Source organism: Triturus cristatus, chromosome 3_2 (genome assembly GCF_964204655.1).
Source record: "Triturus cristatus chromosome 3_2, aTriCri1.1, whole genome shotgun sequence".
NCBI lineage: Eukaryota > Metazoa > Chordata > Amphibia > Caudata > Salamandridae > Triturus > Triturus cristatus.
Window position 1 is genome coordinate 700,373,749 of NC_140584.1, and position 26,051 is coordinate 700,399,799.

The 26,051-nt window shown below is 45.3% G+C and overlaps 1 protein-coding gene across 2 annotated transcripts in view; it reads left to right on the forward strand.

The window, feature by feature from the left end:
• Positions 1–26,051, forward strand: part of DNAH7 (dynein axonemal heavy chain 7) — a 1,967,826-nt gene that overhangs the window by 1,170,490 nt on the left and 771,285 nt on the right. For both annotated transcript variants that reach the window (XM_085648764.1, XM_085648765.1), the window contains exon 48: positions 25,707–25,897. In XM_085648764.1, the coding sequence (XP_085504890.1) occupies positions 25,707–25,897 (191 nt within the window). The remainder of the gene's footprint in view (positions 1–25,706; positions 25,898–26,051) is intronic.

A 26,051-nucleotide genomic window follows, 5' to 3' on the forward strand; every position in this document is an offset into this window, starting at 1 on the left:
TTTTGGGATGTTTTACCCACGCACTGTGTAATACCATGCAGACTATGCTGCTGTTGCTACCGGACAGTCTCGGTTCTGATGTTGAAAACTTGATTAGAGATGGCCAACAGGCACCTAAGCTATTAATCAGATGTGGCATGGGTACTACTGATTCGGTAGGATGGGCCATGGCATCTTCGGTGGCTCTCCGGCATCGTGCATGTTTAAGAACATCAGACTTTTTAGAGGCTGTACAGGCAACTTTAGTCGATATGCCTTTTGACGGCGCCCATCTTTTTGGGGCTCAGGTCGATTCAGCATTGAGACACTTCCATGATTTGAGAAGTCATACAGAATCTTAATTACTCTTTCTTTGTTTTATGTTATGATTTTCTTTTTTGCGGTTGGCAAGTTCTGGCCTAATTTGTTAGCCATTGTCCTATCCTTCTTTTCATTCCAGCTGGTTGGTGTTTCTGCAGGTGCAGGTGTTATTGTTTTAATACTGTCTGTAACAGTTTAAGTGGTATAAGGATACCTGAGGTATGTTCTTTTTTTTTTTGAATGGGCTTTATGCTCAAGAGGTCATGGGCAGATGTTGTGTCTTCCGGTTAGGAGGTTTACCTTTTCAGAAAACACACAATATGAGAGAGGCATCGTTATTGACAAAAAACATTTTTTTATCGGGTTCAAATCCCACAAATGATGGAGGTCGGTGATGACAGAAAAGGACAGTCTTTCAACTAGTTGATTCTGAAGATTCTTTTATTCACAATTAAATACACAGAAGCCAATGCGTTTCACCCTTGCGTGCTTCTTCAGGGCAAGTAATTTTGTTTACACCGTTGAAAAGGTTCTCCTAAAAGTAATGGCCCAATTCGGTCGGTGTTGGACTTGGCCCTTTTTGCAGGGTCATCCCTAAACATTTTGCCTTTCTCCTAGCCTTTTTTCTGGCATGGTGTTGGTGGTTTTAGGACTCTGGACACTTTAGCACTGCTGTCCAGTGTAAAGTGCGTGTGCTCTCTGTGATAAATATGGTAAGATTGGTCTACACCTGTTTGGCCTATTTAATTTATCTGTCAGTCCCTTGTAGAGTGGTATCGCATATACCCAGGGCTGGTAAATTAAATGCTACTTGTGGGCTTGCAGCGCTGATTGCGCCACCCATTAAAGTAGCCTTGTAAACCTATCCCAGGCCTCTGCCATTGCAGGGCCTGTGCGCGCTGTGTCACTGCCGCTGTGAAGTGGCACCTAAAGTGTGTGCCATATCCATGACCCCCCTTTTACTACATGTCAGTCACCCCTAAGGTAGGCCCTAGATAGCCCTATGGGCAGGGTGCATTGTAGGTAAAAGATAGGACATGTACCTTAAGTGTGTGACATGTCCTGGTAGTGACAAACAGCCATTTTTGGTTTCTCACTACTGTGGGGCTGTCTTCCCATAGGAATACATTGGGCATTCCCTGATAAGTGTTTCAGTGGTAATTCCTGATAGGAGAGGCGCAGTGTGGTCAAGTTTGGTATGTTTGGAATAGTAATAATAAATGCTACGCAATGGTGTGCGCAGATTTATTATAACTATTTTAGAAATGCCACTTTTAGAAGTCGGTATTTCTGTGTGCTATGTGTCTGCCTGCCTGATGTGAATTGCATATCTGGCTTTTGAGTGACAGGGGCTGGTGAGGTGTGTGTGGCTTCAGGAGGGGCAGTGTGAGTCAGCACTAGGCTGAATGGGACATCTGCATTTGGAGTAGTGGGAGGAGAAGTCCCTGGTCCCTGAATAGGTCAGTGCCTGGCCTGTACAATGCCCCCCTGTGGTGTGTCTGATGGCAGAACCCCATCTCTGAAAGGAGGGTGTGAGCACTGTAAGCATAGTGCTCCAAAAACCCCCAGAACCAGTTGAGACTGGTTCGCAAAAGCCCTGTGCCAGGGCAGACAAAGGAAAACTAAGTATAAATGTAGGGGCTGTGACCCCATGTTTTTGGTGCTATTCCTGTGCTTGTTCTGACGCTGTGGGCTGCTGCTGCTGGGCTCCAGTAAGAGCCACCACGATGGACTGCCTCCCTGCTGGGGGGCCCTGTGTGCTGGCCTGCCTGAGCCCAGCCTTGTGCCCCCAGGACTTTGCTGACTGGAACTTTTGGCTTCAAGTGCCTTGTGAGCGCTATACTATGATTGCCCAGGAGGAGAGGGCTGGGCTTCACAGCAGGGAGCTGCATTTCATTTAGGGGAAATCCCGACGTGGGGATTCCCCTGCATTATCGCCCAATCGAGCGGGAGCCTACCCCGCATTTTGCTGAGCTAAGCAGGTGCCCACCCGGCATTGTGGTGCCCTTTTCAGCGGGTGCCTACCCCGCTTTATGCATAACTAGGCAGTGGGTGCTTCGCTGGTGCCCACCCCGCACTTTGAAATTGCTAGAGGAGCCGCCGCTCCGGGAGCGACCCGGCAGCCAGGCGGCCGTGCCTGGTTGAGGGCGGGGCAATATTACCGCGGCCGTCAATCACAGCTCGGCTGGAGCGGAAGGGGAGCGGAACTGACCGGAAGCCAGCATCCAGCCCGAGTGGGGCTCCATGAGCTGTTGGGAGCCCCGGTGCACACTGAAGAGAACCAGGAGGAGAATCCAGGCGGGAGCCCAACCCGCACTAGATGGTGACGAAAAAAGAGCGAGAGCCAACCCCGCTTCCGTGCACACTGAGGACTGGCTTAGAGAGGAGCAGAATCCCCACAAGAAGCTCCGGTGAGTGGTGCAGTATTCAGAGAGGTCCCGGTAGCGGGACCTGTCGGGGCACATGGTCAATGCCTGGGAATTGTGGGGCTCCGTTGTGAACTTGGTGGGGAGTAGTGAGTCGGGGCACATTGTCGGTGCCCGCCCCCCCCACCTGTGGTCACCCTTAGGGCACTGTGAGTGTCCGGGCTGTTCTCACAGCTGTCCCGCATTCCAGTGGGCAGCTGCAACACGTGGGCCATTTCATTTTAGAAGTCCCAGTTTGGGACTTGGGGGCCATTTCAGTTTGGGAGTCCCAGTGGGGTTTCAGAAGGCACAGTGGTGCCAAGCCGAATTCTCCAACTGCACCGTGAGAGAGAGCGGGCAGCTGCAGCGTTGTTGGGCATTTCCTTGGAGGGGAGAGAAAGGGGTGAGGAGGACCCCAGCCCACAGTGCATTGCGAACTTTTGGGATTTTGCTGCATTGGCAGCCCAGCCCTGACTATTTGGACAAAGGGCATTTGAGTCCCAGTGGAAGGCCAGATTGGCCTGGGGACAGTTGGGTGATGTATGCACCTCATAGTAGTGTACTGTGGTGCACTGCCGATTTGCGTAATATGTTTATGCCTAAGGCGATTGCATAATATGATTTATGCTTGAGAGGCCTATGCCATAATGTTTTATATTGGTGAGGTTTGGGCCTAATGTATTTTATGCCATGTGATAATGCTTAGTTCATTATTGTACCAATAATTACTGGTTGTGTTTTATACTTACTTACCTTTTCTGATGGTTCTGACGGTGGCCCAATTGGCCCTGTCATGTGTATATAATCCCCTGTGAATATTGCCCGTGCCAGTTGGCACAGTGTAAATGTGTGATTTAGGTTTCTAATGTGTTTATGATATTACAAAGGCTATTTTTTTTATATAACCTTGTGTGGAGTTTCTTTTGTGGTGTGCCTAGTGTGTTGCTGCTGTGTGTGTGTGTGTGTGTGTGTGTTGCGCAAACGCTTTACACATGGGATAAGCCTGACTGCTCGTGCCAAGTTACCAAGTGGGTCAGCGTGTAGCTCCCTTTCCCTGACTAGAGTGATGGTTTCTGCCTGGCTTAGGCACAAGCCCTAGCCAACCAGAAATCCCTTTTCTGACAGTCGGCACTTATGAACTTGTTAAATTTCAGTTGTTGAGTCTTAAAAAGTGTTTCCAATCTGGGTTGGTCCTTAATAACTTATCCCCTTTAGGGACCTGTGTGTATTGTGCATTTAATCGCCAACCTCTTCATGCCGCCATACGGGAGACTCGTGACGCTTCCGGAAGCGGGGATACGTTATTAAGGACCAACACAGATTGGAAACACTTTTTGAGACTCAACGACTGAAATTTAACAAGTTCATAAGTGCCAACCGAATTGGCCCATTACTTTTAGCAGATCCTTGTCAACGGTGTGAACAAAATTACTTGCCCTGAAGAAGCCCGCAAGGGTGAAACGTGTTGGCTTCTGTGTATGTTATTGTGAATAAAAGAATCTTCGGAATCAACTAGTTGAAAGACTGGCCTTTTCTGTCATCACCGTCCTCCATCATTTGTGGGATTTGAACCCGATAAAAAAAAAATTGTCAATAACGATGCCTCTCTCATATTGTGTGTTTTCTGGATGTATTTGAAACATTAGTCGGTGGCAGGTTTCCGGAGGTGGGCATTGGTCTTTATGCATCATACGAAGCATTTTTTGAATTGACTATAACAAGCACTGGTAGTTGGTGCAGCATTATACACCCTGCCACCATGCTTGCAGGTAGTAGGTTTACCTTTTCACATGCTTCTTTCAAAGCAGTTTGTTATACTAGTATTTATTACTGTTCACTTTCAGTATCTCTTATAAGAGACATATTACTTATACTAATGGTGAGGCCTTGTATAAAGTTTTATGACAAAAAACTACGACTGACTACCGGTTTAGCACTTCAAAATCCCAAAGTCTCAAAACTATTATTCCATTCCTGTGCACAAATCTTCCGGAGTGTGGCGTAGAACCACTCCACTGAAGTTCAGTTGAAGAAGCAAGAAACAAAGAGGAAGGTGCACCAGATAAAGAGAGTCCAAATCCAAACAAATGTCCTTAATGTTTCCTTTTATTTTCTTCTAATATGAAGAGATAAAACCCAGCCAGCGCGTTTCGTTCCACACTGGAACTTCTTCAAGGCAAAATTAAGTTCTTTATTTAATTCAGAAGCGGAATGCAGTTTGGCACATCCCGTATGCATGGGAAGTCCCCGAAATCGAAAATCCAGTCTATGAGTATTAGGCTTGGAAAGCGTTTAATATACCACAAGTTTTCAAAGAAGGCGAGTTTGTGTGTTTAGTACAGTTCATTTTTAAAACTCCATTATAAGAGCAGGATTAGAGGGGTTCCAAGATTCTAGGAAGTCCCGTATACCGAACAACCTTGAAATTAGTTCATTCCCGCGGCAAAAGGTAAGCAGTTTGTTATACTAGTATTTATTACTGTTCACTTTCAGTATCTCTTATAAGAGACATATTACTTATACTAATGGTGAGACCTTGTATAAAGAATGTATACTTGTTTTCCATGAATACTCTGAATTTCCAACTCAGGGTAATTTTGGTCTCTGGTTTCTCCAACGCATTCCTTTTTTGCTACTTAGCGGAGTGCACTTTGCATTGGATTCAGGTGGTGCACGGATAGCTTTGGCGTTGGATACTTTTAAGATTATGCTTCCTGTGAGGGTGCCATGCCAGTTTTATTATGTGATGAGCTCCTTACCTGCACATAAGAACTTTTTCATGGAAATGGGCTCCTTTTTGCTGGAGACATTATGTTTGGCAATTCAAAGGTGTCTGATTTGTATTCTTCTGAATACTTAAAGTCTTGGTTTCCTCCATTCTTGGAGATGATATGTATTCTTATGTTCAATGTTGGAATATGGTTGTTCTGTGTGGTCTGTTTCTAAGGTTGTCTGAGATGCAGTGTCTGTTTATTTACCTTAAGGCTGTTTACGACCATGTTTTACGTGGTTGGAAATATTTCTGTTTCATCTAAAGAGAGGGTTAGCATTTTGACGCTCTTCACTTTAACAAACATCCTGGATATTTCCATTCTCTTTAGCATTGGTACTTTGATAGTTATACATTTTTTGTCAGGAGGTTGGATGTTCTCTGTCTCCTTGGGGACATTTCTCTATCCCTATTAAGCCATTGTTATTTGCAGTGCCTAACAGCCCTTTTTTTTTTTTTGCAGAGTTTTATATAGCGCAAACTTGAACCGAATCCAATCAGGTATCTTTACATAGCACCAGTTACGTTACATGAGGACACACATTCATTTTTTGTTAGGCACAGGGAGATTAAGTGATTTGCCCAGAATCACAGAATGTTCAGCGTCATTACCGAGACTCGAACCCAGTTCCCCAGTTCCGAGGTCGAGCGCTCTAGCCGTTAGGCCAACTCCTCTCCCCCTTTAAGGGATCATAGTGTGAACGTATGTTCTGGTACCTCGTGTTTTCATATAGAACTAAATACGTGTAATAAGCACTTGTCTGTCTTACAGCCAGATTGGATTTTGGCTCATGCGCTTTGTGGACAATCACTCCAACTGGGTTCCCTTGCTGGGTATTTTTCAGGGGGTGTAGTTTATTTTATTCATCTTGACCTTCTAGGTCAAGTGTGGTCGTAAGTGCTTGCTACTGGTGAGGGCTCATTTCCATGTGGTTTTTGTTAGGTAGTAGCAGCCTGTTAAAATATTTTTGATCGGCGGCTTAATTTTAATGCTAAGCCACCTACGGTGTTTCATTGTGTGTGTATACACAGTTTACATAAGTGTGTTGCATATTTGTTTACGCATGCTGAGATATTCTTCTGCTATGTGCAATAAAGAGAATATTACATTCTTTAGAAAAATATATGTTGTGAGATGCGATTGTTCCTTTCTTTGCTGTAGGTTTTGGGTTTAGATCTATATGTATGCATGGAACGCGGATATATAGATCTGGGTACAATTGATCAACACTTATAGCAAATTCATATCTGTTTAGTTGCCATCTGTTCGTCTTTATGGGCTCTATGCATTTTGTGAACCTTCGGGTGATCATTTTGTTAAAAAGAAAAGTTATTTATTTCAGAAATGGACGTTAGTCTGTCTTGATACTTGGTGATCTTCCAGACCTTGCAATGAATGGGTTTATTCATCTTGGTTTTAATAGGACTGGGATTTGGAAGCCTCGTTTTTGGGATTATCAGGACAGACTACCTGCAGATATTTCTTTACTGATGTAGAGATTGCAGGTTACATGGCATTTGCTCTGTTAGCTTTGGTCGCTTTGATTTTTGCTCTTCTAGTCTAAGGACTCACTTACCCTTTGAGGGTTAAGGACTATTGTCTGCCTGTTGTCAGATGTCTTCTGGCAGGGTATTATTCTGTTCCCTTTGAGGCTTTGGTTTTCCTGTTTCTGCAAGGTTCTTCCTTATTTACATTGTCTGTGGTCATTGCCACGGTTTCTTTGGAGCCATACTCTTTTTTGTTGACTTCCTATGTAAGTCTGGTCTGTGGTCAATTTCCACAAGCTGGTTCTCTTTGAGGGCTTTCGTAGCATTAGTTCACAGACCCTCCTCGGAATGGGTATAGCTATGGTATTTAATTCACAAGTTAAGGTTTCTGCAGCTAGATGTCTCTATCAGATGAACAAGTTACTAACCTTCGGCAACGTATTATCTGGTAGAGATACAGTCTAGCTGCAGATTTCTTAACGCCCTGCCCATCCTCCCCACTCTGTGAATGATCTGTGCTGTAAGCGTTATACCCTTTTCACTACTGGTTTTATATAACAGTAATCTTTGATTCACATGATTGTGTAATTCAACTGACCATTTGGTCTTATTTCTTAAATCTTGAACTGGTAAGGCCATACCTTTCATTTCATTTGCTTCGTCACAACATTGAGTCTTTCCTTATGGGCCTTGTCTGGGTATTATCATACTATTTATTTCTATTTTATAACTATGTTTTAAAGATACATTGATTTTTTTGAAACGCTGTTTACACAGCCAGTTTCCATAGTGGCCTCATGTTTTAGCGCAGAAAATTTCACAGAAGAAACTGCCGTCGGTGCACTGGCACGCAGAGGGACTAATGAAAAAATGTCTGGATCCAGTCTGACTCCTGGGTAGAATTCACATTTTAAGGAATCTGCGGCTAGACTGTGTCTCTACCAGATAATAGGCTACCAAAGGTAAGTAACTTATTCACCTGTACACTTTTGGAAACTAGACACCCAGGGAAATCCAGGATGGGGTGACTTGTGTGCCTCTTACTAGGTTCTGTCTCCCAGAATCCATTGCAAACCTCAAACTTTGTAAAAAAAAAAAAAAAAAAAAGAAACACATTTTCCTCACAGTTCTGTGATGGAAAGCTCTGGAGTCTGCAGGGAGCCAAAAACTTCCACCCACCCAGCATTCCCCCAAATCTCTCTATAAAAATGGTTCCCCACTTGTGTGGGTATGCTCAATTCCCACAATAGGAAACAGCCCAAAACGCAATGTGGACACATCAAGTTTTTGCAGTGAAAACTGACCCTTTTTTCGCAAATGCCTAGCTGTGTATTTTGGACCCTAGCTCAGCCGGCACCTAGGGAAACCTAGCACACCTGTATATTTTTGAAAACTAAACACCCAGGAGAATCCAGGATGGGGTGACTTTTGTGGTTCTCACCAGGTTCTGTTACCCAGAATTCATTGCAAACCTCAAACTTTGAACAAAAAAACACATTTTCCTTACATTACTGTGACGGAATGTTCTGGAATTTGTGGGGAGCTACAAACTTCCACCCACCGAGCATTCCCCAAAGTCTCTCTATAAAAATGGTACCTCACTTGTAGGGGTAGACCTAGTGCCCGTGACAGGAAATTGCCCAAAACGTACTGTGGAGACTTTAAAATTATCGATCACAAAAAAAAATGGTTTTGCGAAGGAGTCACCTGCATTTTTGGTCCCAGGCTCAGCGGGTATCAAGGGAAGCTTACTAAACCCAGACATTTCTGAAAACTAGATACCCAGGGGAGTGCAGGGAGGTATGGTTTGCATGAATCTCCCAATGTTTTCCTACTCAAAATCCCCTGTAAACCACAAATTTAGCAACAAAAACACATTTTTGTGGGAAAGTTGTGGGATCACCAATCCGACACAAAGTTCCTACCACCCAGCATTCCCCCAGGTCTCCCGATTAAAATGCTACCTCACTTGTGCGGGTGGGCCAAGTACACGTGACAGAGAAGGGCCCAAAACGTATTGTGGAGACATCAAAATTATCTATCACAAAACAACCTGGTTTTGCAAAGGGGTCACCAGCGTTTTTTGTACCGGGTTTGGTAACCATGTAGGAAAACCTACCAAATCCAGACAGTTCTGAAAGCTAGACACCCAGGGGAGTCCAGGGAGGTGAGACTTGCATGGCTCCCCCAAAGTTTTCCTACCGAGAATCCCCTGCAAACCTCATATTTAGCTACAAAAAAACTAATTTTTCTCACATTACTATGTGGGAAAGTTGTGGGATCACCGGGCTGACACAAATTTCCTACCACCCAGCATTCTGCCAGGTCTCCCGATAAAAATACTACCTCACTTGTGTGGGTGGGTCAAGTACCCGCGACAAAGAAGTGTCCAAAACGTATTGTGGAGACCTATGGAACCTCATCGACTCAACAAACCCGGACATCGCCTTCCTCACCGAGACCTGGATGAACCCCTCCTCGACACCCGACATCGCCATAGCCATCCCCGACGGCTACGAAATCATCCGGAAAGACCGCACCAACCGCACCGGAGGAGGCATCGCCATCGCACACAAAAGCTCCATCCGCATCTCGACCCACGTCGACAACTCACTCCCCGACGCCGAACACCTCCACTTCTCGATCCACAGCGGCACCCTCAGAGGCACCCTCATGTACAGACCACCAGGACCACGCACTAAGTTCAGCGAAGACATCGCAGACTTCGTCAGCCCACACGCACTCCCGTCCACCGATTACATCCTCCTAGGGGACCCTAACTTCCACCTGGAGAACCACACCGACAACAACACCACCGCCTTACTGGACAACCTCGCCAACCTGGGACTGAAACAGCTAGTCAACACCCCCACCCACTACGCCGGACACACGCTCGACCCCATCTTCTCCTCCAGCAAACACATCTCTTTCAGCCACACCACCGAACTCGCCTGGTCGGACCACAGCTGTGTCCACTTCAGCTTCAAGAAGACCACCGTGCACCACCACACCCAGCAACCACCAAGAAGACAGTGGAATCGAATCACCACGGAACAACTCACATCGACCCTCTCTCAGAAGCAACCCACCAGCACCACAGACCCCAACGAAGCCACCAACAACCTCATGAGCTGGATCTCCGACTGCGCCAACCTCCTGGCCCCCCTGAAGACCCAAGCAAACACCAACAACCACAAGAAAAACTCCTGGTTCACCCCCGACCTCAAGGACTCCAAAAAAGAATGCCGCACCCTCGAAAAGACTTGGCGCCTCAACCAGACCGAGGAGAACATGTCTGCTCTCAAGAACGCCACCCGCTAACACCACCAACGCCTCCGCGCCGCACGAAAATCAGCCTTCCAGAACAGACTAGACAACAACCCCCACAACAGCAAGGAACTATTTGGCATCGTCAAAGAACTCTCCAACCCCGACGCAGAAAACAACTCCATCCCTCCCTCACAGGACCTCTGCGACTCCCTCGCAGCCTTCTTCCACCACAAGATCACCGACATCTACAACAGCTTCACCACAACCAACACGAACCCACCACTGGAACCCGCCACCGACAACACCACCAACCTCACCTGGAACCCAACCACCACCGAGGAAACCACCCGCATCATGAACTCCATCCACTCAGGATCACCATCCGACCCCTGCCCGCACCACATCTTCAACAAAGCAGACAACATCATCGCACCCCACCTCCGAGACATCATCAACGCGTCTTTCACCACCGCCACCTTCCCGGAGAAATGGAAACACGCCGAACTCAACGCCCTCCTAAAGAAACCAACAGCAGACCCCACCGAACTCAAAACCTTCCGGCCCATCTCGCTCCTACCGTTCCCCGCCAAAGTGATTGAGAAAATCATCAACGCTCAACTCACCACCGCCCTGGAAATCAACGACTCACTCGACCCCTCACAGTTCGGCTTCAGAGCTAACCACAGCACCAAGGAGAAACCGTGGCCCTCATACTCCTGGACCTCTCTGCAGCCTTCGACACGGTATGCCACCATACCCTGATACGTCGCCTCAGCAACGCCGGCATCAGAGGCAAGGCCCTGGAATGGATCATCTCCTTCCTCTCCGGAAGAACCCAGAGAGTCCGCCTCCCCCCCTTCAGATCCACAGCCACAGAGATCATCTGCGGCGTCCTCCAAGGATCCTCCCTCAGCCCCACCCTCTTCAACATCTACATGACCCCCCTGGCGAACATCGCACGAAAACACGGACTCGACCTCATATCCTACGCCGACGACACCCTGCTCATCTTATCCCTTACCAACAACTCCACCTCAGCTAGAACCAGACTACATGAAGGCATGAAGGAAGTAGCGAACTGGATGACAGACAGCCGGCTTAAACTGAACACAGAGAAGACGGAGGTCCTCATACTCGGCCCTACACCCTCCGCCTGGGACGACTCCTGGTGGCCTCCCGCCCTGGGCAGCACTCCCCAACCCACCGACCACGCACGCAACCTCGGCTTCATCCTGGACTCATCCCTCTCCATGACCAGACAGGTCAACTCGGTGACCTCGGCATGGTTCAACACCCTCCGCATGCTCCGCAAGATCTTCCGCTGGATCCCCACCGACACCAGGAAGACCGTCACCCACGCCATCGTCACCAGTCGCTTGGACTATGGGAACACTCTGTACGCCGGCATCACCATCAAGCTGCAGAGGAAACTGCAACGAATCCAGAACGCTGCCGCACGACTCATCCTGAACATACCCCGCCACCACCACATCTCCGGACACCTGAAGAAACTTCACTGGCTCCCAGTCGACAAGAGGATCACCTTCAGACTCCTCACCCACGCACACAAGGCCCTGCACAACCTCGGACCAAAACTCATCATCCACCGCGTCTCCTCCTACACTCCTCCGCGCACCCTACGCTCGACCGGACAAGCCCTGGCAGCCGTACCCCGCATCCGCAAAGCCACCGCCGGAGGAAGATCTTTCTCTTTTCTGGCAGCGAAGACCTGGAACTCCCTTCCCAGCCACCTTCGCGCCATACAGGACCACCTCTCCTTCAGAAGGCAGCTCAAGACCTGGCTCTACGAGCACTGACATCCCCCTCCTCCCCCAGCGCCTTGAGACCCTTACGGGTGAGTAGCGCGCTTTATAAATGTAACTGATTGATTGATTGATTGACATGAGGATTACCTGTCACAAAACGACTTGGTTTTGCAAGGGGGTCACCTGCTTTTTTGATCCCCTACTCGGCAGTCATCGAGGCAAACCTACCAAATCCAAACATTTCTGAAAATGACACCCCCGGGACGGGGGAGTCCAGGGAGGTGTGGATTGTGTGGATCCCCAAATGTTGTCCTATCCAGAATCCCCGGCCAATCTCAAATTTAACTAAAGAAAAACCCAAATTTTCCTTACATTTCTGTCTGGGGTCACTGCACCGGCACAAATTTCTTACCACCTAGCGTTCCCCTTGGTCTCCTGATCAAAATGATACCTCACTTTTGGGGGCATTGGCATGCCCATTTTGGGCGGCCCCCACCCCTATGTTTGTGTAGGGGCTGATAGGGGGGGCTATTGCCCCCCTCTGTCTCCCGGGGGGGAGGCAGAAAGACAGACCTGGCCAAAAAATATGAGGGGAGCAAAAACCATTGCCCATGGGACCGCTCCCCCCTCCCTGGTGCCTAATGGAGCGGATCCCTGCTTGTGGGTCGCCCCCACTAAGGAAGGATACCATTGGAAAGCGGAGACTCCTTCCTTTCCACTGGTACTTCTCCCTATCCGCTCATTTCACTTTCAGTGTGATGACGTTGGTGCGCCATGTGTGCCGATTGTCATTACACTGAATAAAAATGCCTCTGGAGGTTGGGGAAGCTCTTTCCTAGCTCCCGAGACTGAAAAAAAGAAACGGAAATCCCTCTGCTGTTTATAGCAAAGGGATTTGGTGATCTTGTGCAGAGAACAGAGCGGTTCCGTCCTCTACACACGAGCACCGGGGCGCATGAAGGAACCAATCTCTTTGGGGAATTAACATTGGCAGTTCCAGATTGTGATCTTTGGATTTAAATATTTCTGTGAAGTATTTACCAAACTATTACCCCCATCGATGGTAGTTCTTCACATTCTTGTTAGGATGAAGTTAAATTCATGAATCATCTTTTGACCAGGCGCGCCAGCATATCTTTTCTTCACCTACACAAATTTCTGATCAACTGATCCAAACACTATCTTAATCCAAGTCAGAGCCTGATATTCATCTGTGCATGTATATTCCTCACCTTAGGATGGATTTCCTACCTCCAGCTCGAGCAAACAAGCTGATGTCTCATTTTTTACTCCTCCTGAAGAAATATTGGGCAATGAATAGGGATTGGCTTCAAGTTGAAGATGACAGGATGAGTATCTTGCTTAAGAGATTCCAGTTCTTCTTTCATTTGGCCGCGGTAGTTGAACAATCTGTTTTGTGTTCATATCTTTAATAGGCTGCTAGTGTCTTCCTAGTGGGATGGGGCCTGTCTATACTTGCAACCCCTGGTTCAACACACTCTGCAAGTTTGGCACCCTGCTTCAGAGTATTGGGAGCTCTCCTAACAATTTCAGAGGATATCCACAAGCAATGATATTCTGATCAAAGTAGCCAGCAGACTGTGTGGGAGGCAATGTTGACGCCTGCATTATCAAAGCGATGTTTGGCGCTCCACAGACAGCTCCTGTACTTAACCCAGAGGGAACTAATAGCAGTACAAAGAGACCTGTGAATATTTGCTAGAGAAATCAAGACAGAGCAAGTATAGTTCGATTTGTCCATACAATAACAAAAGCTTGCCGGTATCGTCCCTTGGAGGCTTGGTCCAGAATTCCAATGGCAGTACACAATTGGGGAGCACAGAGTCCGATATTTCTGTCATCCTTAGTATTTGTGTGAATCCAGTCTGTTTTTCAGAAGCTGTTCAAATTGTTCTGCACTCCAGTAGTATATTTATTGGCCAACTATTTGAATGCTCAACTTCTTCAGTTTTTAATTGATTCCCGAGTCAGCAGCTTTGCATTAATTCCTTGCCTCTCTGACATGATCCAGAAAAAAGGGGTGCTTATGACTGCCACCCACCAGTTCTTGCTCTGAAGACCATGGATGTCCTATCTATGTCTACTTCCAGAATGGGTTCTTTCCCTGACTCCATGTCCTTTGAACCATTCATCTCTGGCATCAGCCTCCTCCCAATGCCTTAAGCTGTTGGTATGGAAGATGAAAAGAAAGGGCTTCATTTTTCAGTCCTTTCTCTCCCAGGATCGCTTTTTATTCAGGCTTCACATAAGTCTTCTATTTGGAGGTCTTATAACTACCACTAGGCATCTTTTCAGCTGGAGTGGTCTCTGAAACTAGTTGTTCAGTTCTTTTAAAAAGACCTTAATGTAATTCTTTCTGATTCTACCCTATATTCCGCACGTTCATAATCCAAGCCTTTTGCATGGAAGGAGCAGCCTTCCAGCATGTAGATGCTCTCACGTGTCGACTGAAAAGGTTTGCCCTATAGCTGTCTACACTAAAACTTAACGCATTGGCCCCTCCCTTGGGTCTTCCATTAGCCTTCAAGCACCACCATTTGAGCCCTTGGAGGATGTTTATAATTTATTTTTTATATATTTTATTTACAATCACATCTGCTTGGAGAATTCAGAGTTAAACAATAGGAGAAGAAATGGAGCTAACTCTTATTTTAAGATGTTATATATTTCATTTGGAATGGCGTCCGGCCTGCGGCTTTTCCTTTCTTTAGAGTAGTAATAGTATGAGGGATTTCTTCCAAAGTAATAGGGTTGCTCAACTTATTTTTATCAGAGTCTAACAGTACAGGGAGTTGCAGATCTGAGAAAAAGGTTTCTATAAGTTCTTCGCTCGATATTAAATCTACAGAATAGAGGTCTTGGAAAAATTGCGCAAAGGCCTCCTCAATCTCGGCATCCTCTGAGATAATTTTTCCAGAGGTTGGGCACTTAAGATCCTTTATCATATTCCTGGTGTGGTCCGCCTTGGCATTCCACACCAGGAATTTGCCTCATCCCTCCCCATATTTGTGATGAGACAACCTGCTTGCTTCCCACTTCCTTTTAGTTGTTACTTCTAAGTGGTCCGCTAACTCATTTTTTGCCATGGTTAGTTGTTGAATGTTGTTTAAATCATTCAGGCCTGTTTTAGCTGTATTGTCGCTACTAGTATTCTGATTTCCTCCCTCACTTTCTTTTTCTGGGCTATTGAGAGGGAAGTTAATATGCCTCTCAAAAAAGCTTTATATGTATCCCAAACTATGTGCGGGGATGCAGAGTTTGTATTGAACAAAATAATTTGTTGTATCTTTTTTTTTTTTATCCTATCAATGACTGGAGGCTCTAAGAGTATTGAGCGGTTTAATGTCCATCTACGCGAAGGGGGATTCTTTGGCAAAGTAATTTCCAGGAGGACGGCTGAATGATCTGACAGATGTTCTGGGACATGACTTACTTTAGTCGTGTTCTTACTAGTGGGGAGATCTACCAGAAAGAAGTCGATCCTAGATCGGTGTCCACATTTTTTATTATAAAAGGTAAAATTCCCCCCTAATGTCCTAGAGTTAAGTTTCTTCACCCTCCATATATCAAGGAGTCCTATATCTGACATCAGTTTTTTCAAGGCCTTTCTTGTGCTCTGTGTAGCCCCTGCCGCTCTCTTGGACGTTGAGTCATGCGTTGGATCTAAAACTATGTTAAAGTCGTCTTCCATTATAGTAGGATCGTTAATATCGATTAAATGGAGAAACAAGGCTGGATCATCTGTATTAGGGCCATAATAGCCCACAAAAGTTAGCCAGGAGCTATTGATTTTTGCCCTGGCAATTGCCCACCTACCATGTGCATCTACAATAACATTCCCTAAAATTGCTTGTGTTGTCTTTTTAAAGATAATAGCAACTCCTTTCGTAGGGCAAGTCTGAGTGGTGTAAACTCAATGCTCTATCCATTTTTGATTTTGGAGTATCCCTACCCATTCATCTTTGCATAAATGTGACTCTTGAATAATCATAACCTCATAATCCAAGAGCCGCAGGTGTTCTAGGATTTTCCTTCTTCCAGGGGGAACCCTGAGCCCATTCACATTCAAGATAAAACTTTCAAGTTCTTAGGGCTCTTAGGTCTACCCCGAGCCATAGGAAAAAAATATTGTATAGGCATGTTTCTTGTATCTCCCCCAGAAGAAAAATAATTACAATTTCGCTCAATCGAGAGTTTTTTTTTTTTCTTTTTGAAGTTTTGCAGTAGCACCCAGGCTCCTTAGTTCTTGTATGTGTTTTCCCAACTCCCACTTCCTATCCTGTCTGCCTGTGTAGTGCGCAAGATGTCCAACCTAATACAAAAAGACCAGTCCCCTTTACTATATATTCCATTTTTGAGGCCCCCGGCAAGAATCTTCCCTTTAATTAGGTATGTTTTAAAATTTACTAAGATTCTTCTCTGGTTTTTTTTGCCAGATCTTTTAGTGAAGGGATCTCGATGAACTCGTATGTCATTTTCCAGGGATTGTTTCTCAATCTCTGGATGTAGCTCATTGAGAAGGTCCATGACATAGGACCTTATGTCTCCCCCCTCGAGGTCTTCTGGAATATTTCGGATCCTAATATTGTTTTTTCTTGCGCTATTTTCCAAGCTTTCAAGCTTATCTATGAGTTCTCTGTCCCTCTGTTTTAACCTCAGGACCTCCGATGTACTTTTATCAACTTGCTTTGAGGGGTCTTCCACTGCCGCTTTCACTACTCCTACTCTTTCCAATATGTCATTTATTTTGACTAACAGTGTTTCGCAAACCCCTTGCTGGTTACTTTCTGACACTGAAAGTTTTTCTCTCATTTCAGAGATTAGAGTAGACAGCAAGGACTCTGTAGAGGGTTGTTTCCATGAACTGCATCCTGTGTCTTGCCCCCTCTGACCCTCTCTCTCCCGGGGTGGTTGACTCAATAAGACCTCCGGACTAAGACCGGGATTGGGATTATCTAACACCTGTGTAGAGTCATCCTCTGTCATTAGCTCTGGCATTTCCAATGGAGTGTACCTATTTTCCAGTGAGATTGTCTCCCTTTCTCACCTCCATTACTCTTATATTTATTGTAGAGCTCAAATTATGTGGAGACTTAGGGGTGAGGCTGGTGGTGTTTTCTGCCGTTGAGGAGGCGAAAGTTTGAGACTGTGCTTGTACCTTGAAGTAAGTGCGCAGTGAGGGTGTTATTCGAGAACTGGCCGTTTTAGTCGGTTTAGCTGATTTACTTCTGGTGGCCTTTTTGCTCTCTATAAATGAGGGCTTATCCGTTAGTACCTTTTCCTTTTGTGGTGGGGGGCAGGTTGTTGTGGTCTTTTGATGAGGCTGCAATATTGTCGGGATAATCACTTCGGGTAGAGCCTCTGTGGGGGAGAGATCTTGTTCCCAGAGGCCTCTACTTCTAAGGGTATATCTGTTTGACTTACTGTTTTTATGTAGTACCCCTGAAGTCTTACTCTGAGAAAGATCACTGTTCCCCTCTCTGGATGTCAGCTCCCGCTGCCCCAAATGATAAAAAACAAGGACGCCCTGAACAATGGATAGTTCAATTCCTAGGACAGGGACTTGAATAGTAATGACAAAAACTCCTAGGCAATGTCAATAAAGTAAACAAATTACACAATATCTATGACAATAAGAAGACCAAGGAAGACGGACAAAATATGTTCAAAGTTGTTATTATTTGAATAATGTCTTCTCATATTATTTAAACAAATGATATTTATACAAAACATTTAAAAAATGAAACACAATATTTAACACATTACATTTAATCAATATGTATACATAAAAGGTTAAAAAGTGCCAATATCTTTATTAACTCGACGCGCGTTTCGGCGTATACGACGCCTTCTTCAGGAAAGCCACACAATTATCTAAAAAAGAAAAAACTTCCTCAGATTTCATCAGTGGTTGTCCATATCTTGTTATGTATTCTCATGAGAAACATCTAGTTAAATAATACATATCTTTATTTTTAAATATATCATAGAAAAGCACAATATGTACCAATAGCAACAATCTATATACATAATCTGACGGACTCCCTATGTATCACACATTACGATTTTGTAATCATTTACGGTGCTATATCTGAGTGCTCAAAAATGAAGTTTAATGAAAGAGGTCTATTAAGTAGTAAAAGCCTGTAACATGATATAATCCAGAAACAATAAGATAGAAAATAAGTAGCCAATCACTCACAGATCCTGTTTCAATGTGATGAGTTCTTAGTGATTAAAACTTGCAACTCCATAGTTGGTGGATGTCTTTAATTCTAATAAATGGCTGAAAAAAATGTATGTATCACCATTATTATAGACCTGTATGATAGGGTCTAATCATCATTAATGTACATGGTAGCTGCTTTTTGTATAAGCTATCTATATGATATAATTTTGGGAAAGAAATTTGACGAGATTTATGCTCGTAAGATATGCAATTAAAACTAATAAATCAATGTTAATAATTCAATAAGATCACAAAGAAATAAGGACTGGACTCTATTCGGTAACAGTGTGAGCAATCATCATGCTCCAAAATTCGGACTGATATTAGCGGACCGGAAAACTGAGATTGGTTATGAAAATCAAAGTATCTAGCATTAATCTATCACAATTGGTGTTAATTCACTGATATTATGCATGTTCATTAAGAACAGATAAACCACAATGACGAAAGGGATTTCCTGATTAAAATGTAATGCACCGGATGTGCAACAATGTCTTATTAATTTGAAAATCAACGGTTTCACGAAAAGGTCTGATGTCTACAAAAGAGAAGAATAAAAGACGACTATTTTTAATAGTAATTAGATTACAAAGAGATAGAGATATCCTTAACATTAAATACCTGTATGTTTCTATTATCTTTTAATCTAAAGAGAATTTTAAAGGTCAATACCTGGTTGTTGAACAAGCTTCGTATGGGTATATTAGAAAAGCGGCCTGGTCCTACTAAATGTTAAAATCAGTAAAATGATATTCTGGAAAGCCTCTGAAAAGACAATACACAATATATTGTCAAAAACAAGACCTTATAAAAGAAAAAAGGATACCCCGTGATTACCTTGCAATAGGAGAAATTCAACGAAGAAACTGGAACAAGCACTGGATATGTGATAGTGTTCCCAATATGTAACTCAATAAGCATACCATAGCGCAACCTCCACCCAGTTTCCGCCCCACAGTGATGCCGTCACAGCCGCTGCCACCGCGTCCCGAGACTCAAGACCCGATGCCGGCGAAAACGAGGAAGAAGAACGTTTTATACAGCAAGGCGATGTACAGTTATTGTTTTGATTGAGGCCCGAACTAGATGCACCCATGTTTTATGGTTACGCACAACATTCCCGGGCAGGTTTCCCCTTTTCAAGGCTTGTTAATGTCCACCTGCTGACACTTTGGATATGAGGTACAATGCCACCACAGTTTCGACAAAATGGGGACCACACCACTGATAGGCATGGATCACCTACTACCCCTACCCATGGGTCCCAAAAATGATCTTGGGTTCCTGACGTGGAATGTGACTGGACTGCGGGATAAACTAAAGCGGGGCATAGTCCTTCAATACCTAAAGTGACAGGCTCCAGATTTCACCCTCTTGCAAGAAACCCATCTAATTGGCAACACATGTAAGGCCCTCAGTAGATGGGGGTACCAACTAATCGAGCATTCGGGTTTCACGTCAGGTTCCCGCGGGGCGGTGGTGCTCCTATGTAGGAACTGCCCCTATATGGTGAAGAACAAATGTGTAGATGAACACGGCAGGTTTGTGGCGGTATCCGGCTCCTGGGAGGGGAAGACATTTAACATTCTCTCGGTATATGTACCCCAGTGTTGCAGCAGTCCATTCTGCGCGGCCTTAGTAAACTTGACCTCAATCTTCCAATTGGCATGCTGGTTATCAGGGAAGACTTTAATCTTGTGACGGACGGTCTGATTGATCCCCCCCCAAGTAGTGATCCTGTTTCAGGGTCCAAACTAGCTACCTTTTTATCGGCCCTCGGCCTGGTTGACGTCTGGCGACATTTTCAGCCTACCACTTTGTAATTTACTTTTCACTCTGGTGCCCAAAATAGCCAGTTGCGAATTGACTGTATGCTCACACACACGCATGGCCTTCCCGAACTTAGCGGGGCACGCTGCCTGACTCAAGGCATTTCGGACCATTCCCCTATTTTCACTAAAATACCGTTGGATCCCAAAACTAGTCATACGACTCTGACCATAAACCCATGGGCTCTTAAAGATACCCCATGTCAGAGCGGCACTGATTCAGGACACCGAGTTCTATTTCAAAGAAAATGTTGGCTCGGTCGACTCAGCCCAAGTCCTCTGCGGTGCCTTTGGGGCTGTCGTGAAGGGAAGAGCCCTCGCCCTTATGATGGGTCCTAAACGAGAACTGATGAAGCGTATAGGCCAACTAGGGTTGGATATTCTCCAGGGCGAAGCTGCACTGGTACAGTCCCACGATACGACTGCGCAGCAGCTACTTGCGGGCAAAACACTGGAATACAAACAACTTCTTATGGAAGCGGCAAAGGCAAAACAAAAATCTATCTACCACAAGGTCTATGAGCATGGGGAGCTGACGGGCAAGCTTCTGGCCAGGCTAGAAAAAAAAGAGCAAGCATCGAGGTGGGTGCATCAGATAAATGGGCTCAATGGGGAAGAAATCACCAATCGTCAACAGATAGCAGAAACCTTTGCCACTTATTTCGACTCGGTGTATACCTCTACTGCAACACTCTCAGCATCTGAGGCACAGGAGTTTCTCTTAAATGTCAGGGTCCCCTCTCTGTCGTCAGAAGACAGGGATTCTCTGGAAGGAGATCCCACCGATGAAGAAATCCAATTGGCCATTAGGGCTATCTGCTTGTGCATGGCTATGGGACCCAACGGTATCTCAATTGAGTTTTTTAAATCGACGGCCTCTAAACTATCTCCCCATCTATGCCAAATGAATTTAGAGAGTTATGAGGAAGGGGCTTTACCAGAGGAGGTCCGACTTGCCACAATAGTGGTCATCCACAAGCCGGGTAAGCCACCAACTGATTGCAAGGCATATTGACCCATTTCTCTTCTCACTACAGAGGCTAAAATACTCAAAAAATTACTGCCCAACAGACTTCTCCCCCTGCTCACTGGAGTGGCACTTTTTAAAACAATCATTGGAAAAGTAAATAGGTGTGGCTTGTATATTGTATTTAAAACCTGACCTACATACTTTGCCAATGTGTGTTATTATGGGGATAGGTGGCTGGATGAAAAGCAGCAACCAGGTGAACCGAAAAGAAGCAGCATGCTGATGACAGGGGTAAAAGGAGTTGCTGGCATGCTGCTGCAGAATATGCCACAATCCAATAGTTGGGTTAGCTCGGATGATCTGATACTGAGAAGCAACAGTGAGTATTGTGCCTTTTGTTGCACATCTCGCAAGACTTCAGTACAACGTACTGAGGTCAGGGTTTCATGATCTGAAAAGGGACGTGCCAGTGTGGAGACTATCATTGCGCCAGGCTCACATTCAAGTGCTGATAACATATGTAATTAAATGGTTGTGATGGTGAGAAAAAAAATTAGTGCAATGATACAATCAGAGAGAGAGAGTTTTTGGTGTGCCAAAATGTGATACTTTTGAGACATAAAATAGTAATTCCTGTATTACAATGCAAGCACTGTACAGGAGATGGAATGATGCATCAAACAGACAATAACACAAGGTTTTAGAAAAAGACTCCTCTGGGCGGTGTCCAAGACTTCTCTGTATGTTTTAAAGACTTGGGCCCTGATTTAGATCTTGGCGAATGCGTTACTCCGTCACAACGGTGACCGATATCCTGACCGCAGAAATATAAATCCCATTATATCCTATGGGATTTATATTTCGTCGGACGGGATATCCTTCACCGTTGTGATGGAGTAACCCGCCCAGCAAGATCTAAATCAGGCCTTTGGTCAGATACTAGCGCTGTGTATGGAAGAGAAAATATTGCCACTTTCTCTGTTTGCTTCTTCATACTCATTCAGCCCTGACCTTTACTGTTTAACAATACTCAAATAGCAGAGGTGATGACCAATGCAGCAGCAGCCATTGGCCTCCCTTGGCAAACTGCAAGCCAGGGTCCTGGGCTAAGCTGTGATAAGTGATGGACAGATCTGGGTCTCGATCACATGAGATTGGTGTAAAGCTATCCTTAGCAGCAAACACATAGGTAGCCTGTACTAAATTCTGAATCCAGATTAGGCCAGCTTGTACTGTAAGGAATACTCTGGCTTTATGTGCTGTCTGTAGACTGCATTGTAATTGTTAAATCTCCTATGTTTATTATTGCTTCTTGCTACAAAAAACAGCAATGTCACATTGACATTACAGCCAGCGATGCTCTGGAAGAGCAAGCAGTGCACCACATATTGAAACATTACTACCTCCTTCAATCCGTATTGAGTCACAGAGCAGGAAGGCAGCAGGAATGAATTAAAGGGTTTTCAACACCAAAGCCAAAGTAAAATCTTATCTGCCCGAGTGCTGGCAAAATACTGATCAAAGGGTGACTTTGTGGAGTGGGTCTTTTGTACTTATTTGGCATCACCACTCTCTGCCACCTAAAGGCTGTTGCCTCTTCTTGCCTTGAACACACTCTACCTGCAGGTTTCTCAGGAGGGCTAGACTAGCTTTGACCCAGCCTCTACCTTTTTATCCCTGGGCGGGGTAGGGTTAGTGAGGTTCATGAACTCAGCTCCCTCTGAACAGTTGGGAAATGGTGGGGTCGGTTACTGTGGTACAGTGATGTGTGGATTCTGACTGGGCCTTGGGATGGAGCATATCATATCTGATTTTCATTCACAGAGGAATCTCATCTGGCAATCAAGAGCTCCACAAGGGTAAGCTCTACTGTCTTAATCCTCGGAGTAGAACAACACACTGGACAGCAAACACCGTCTGGTGCAATACCTAAAGGGTAAAAATGAAGAAAGGTCTTTCAGAAAATGTTGGAACCAACCCAGGAGCCAATCAAAGGCTGCCCCAAGTTTCGGCCAATACAGTGCACTGTTGTGCTCTACAGTATTGAAGTATATGGAACATGGTGAACTGGTGCTGGTTTATAGAACTAGTTGGTTCCAGAATGTTTCTAAAAGCCTTTTCTTCATTTTTACCCTGTCCTGAGTAGCCCCAGGTCAAACCGTCAACATCATCCAAGGGATTGTCCTTAACAAGAATTAACTTGACACAAGGAACAATATTTGGATAGAAAGAACTACATATTTCTGACAAAATGGTTACATCATGGTCTTGTTAATTTATATCACTTGCACTTATGAGAACTTCGCCATCTGCACTTCTTTACAATGTATATCTGATAGAAACCTATAGCCACAGATTGCTTACTGTAGAATTATCTCCATGCGTCAGACTGGATCTGGAAAGTTTTTGATGAGCAGTACCCCTGCGTGCTAATAGATGCCGTCAATTGGCTCCGCATAGTGTTGGCGGCATTGTCTATGCCAGATGTGATATGTGCGGTGCCTATATGGGTGCCACCCCAAGGTGTTGATGTCAGTTCTTTTTTTTCTGCACCAGTCAGTGCACATCCATAGATAATTACCCCTTCAGTCAGTTTATGACTGGGCTTTTTTCAAGATTTTTTTTGAGTATTCTGGTATCAATCGATCAATCAATCAATCAAGGCATTCATAGAGGGTCTCAAGGCGCTGGGGAGGGCGGGGGGAGCAGCTACTACTCGAACAGCCAGGTCTTGAGTAGCCTCCTGAAGGTCAGAAGGTCTTTGGTCTGCCGTAGGAGGGTGGGGAGGGCGTTCCAGGACTTGGCGGCGAGGTAGGAAAATGATCTGCCGCCGGTGGTCGTTCTTCGGATGCGGGGGACGGTGGCGAGGGTGAGGTCGGTGGAGCGGAGCTGGTGATTCGGTATGGCAGGAATGTAATCTAGGAAGCCCAGCTTCATGTCCTATGGGGCTAGTAACATCTGCCCAGAGGGTCAGTGAGTTTCAGGCTTTGTCATCCAAGCCTCCATACCTGAAGATCTACCCAGACAAGCTGGTTCTACGGACTAGAGCTTTCTTTCTACTGAATGTCATCACTTCCTTTCATGTAGGCCAGTCCATCACTGTGCCTACTTTTTGCACTCTGCCACATCCCTCTAAGGAAGAAGAGCAACCTCACCGACTGGACCCAAAGAGAGCATTGTCATTCTACCTTGACCGCACAAAAGAGTTCCAGGTGGGTGACCAACTCTTCGTGGGGTATGTCGAAGTGAAGAAGGGAAAGGCTGTGCAGAAACGGACCATCTCCCAATGGACAGTGCCCTGCATTAAAATCTGCTACGCATTGGCCAAGACTCAACCCCCTAAGCGTTTGCGCGCTCATTCCACCAGAGTTTAGGCTACGACCACTGTATTAGCACGTGGAGTACCTGTCCTGGGCATCTGCCAGCAGCAATGTGGGCTTCTCCGCACATGTTCTCAAAACACTGCAGCCTAGGCAATCAGGTCCATCGAGACTGGCCCTTTGCCCTTTCGGTCCTGTAGGACTTTTTGGTATGAAATTGTTTCGCAGACCCACATCTGGGGAGGTATTGCTTGGGTATCTATTGTAAGGTAAGGAATCGGCAGCTAGAAGTCTCTATTAGATGAATTGAATACTTACCTTCTATAATGCCTTATCTGGTAGAGACTCCATCTAACTGCAGATTCCTAACTGACCCACCCATCCTCCCTGCTCTGAATAACTGATTTTAGCGACGTTCCATGAGCTAGGCATTTTCCCCTTTCAGGGCCTTAGTTTTCCACACCAGCTGTCAGTGTTCTTTGTGGCTTCGCGCTTCTGATGTGGAAAGCCGCAAAAAGAAACTGATGTCAGCGCGCCGGAGTGACATCTATATAGGCACTGCGCACTTCACACCCAGCGCGGATGGTGCCACACAAAGCACATCGATGCCACCTACTGGCATGCAGCTGTACTGCTCATGAAAGCATTTATGGATGCAGCCTGGGGAGAATTATAAGGTAAGGAATCTGTGGCTAGATAGAGTCTCTCTCAAATAAGGCATTACCAAAGATAAGTGACTTGTTCATTAATACCCAATTTTATAAGAAAAATAATATACTTTTTTGCATTCAGAAAGGCATTGTATGCTTTCATTTAATGTAGATGTTGATAATTTGACTGAACTAGGAGCCACTGTACCTTAGTTCTAATTCGTGGAGTGTCATGGTCAAGCGGGCCATCTGCCATTGCCTGGCTGCTTTACCATTGTTTGGTGTTAGCTTGGCAGGGCGTGCTCAGAAAACTCCGAAAAATGTATGACTGTAGGTGGATGTGCTCCAGGCCATGAGTTTACATCCCTGCAAGGCCAACTGAGTGTGTCATCCTTCCGAGTCATGACGTTTCGTATTGTTGCGCTTTTAATTATGTGGGAGTGGCATCTGTTATTTATAGTGTTAAGGAACTGGACCACTGCAGTGTTAAGTGCTACATAAAAAATGTCATTGTTATTCAAGAGCAATGCGAACAATCTTTGTGCCCCAACATAAGCTAATTCCGGCCCCTGATATATTATTATATGGCAAACAGTGGTTAGAATACTTTGTCCGAGTGCGCAATTTCTAAATGCAGTACCATTCTATTTACTAAACATAATCAAGGAATCGAATCCATCTATTCTAGTGTTGTTGGAGAACGTCGGAGAAGAACTGGACCCCATTCTTGAGCCCCTGCTGCTCAAGCAAACATTCAAACAGGGGGGCAGCATCTGCATCCGTCTTGGAGATTCAACCATCGAATACGCGCCTGACTTCCGCTTCTACATCACAACCAAGCTGAGAAACCCTCACTACCTTCCCGAGACATCTGTAAAGGTTAGTCCTGTCAGACGAGAGTGCGTTTCATCCCCTTTTTTCCTCCATTAGCATTTCTCCATCCGCCAGGGAAATAGTGGTCGACAAAAACAATTAGACGGAAGGGTAATTGTGCCCAGTGCAGATGTGACTTGACTTGCATTTATGATGTTCC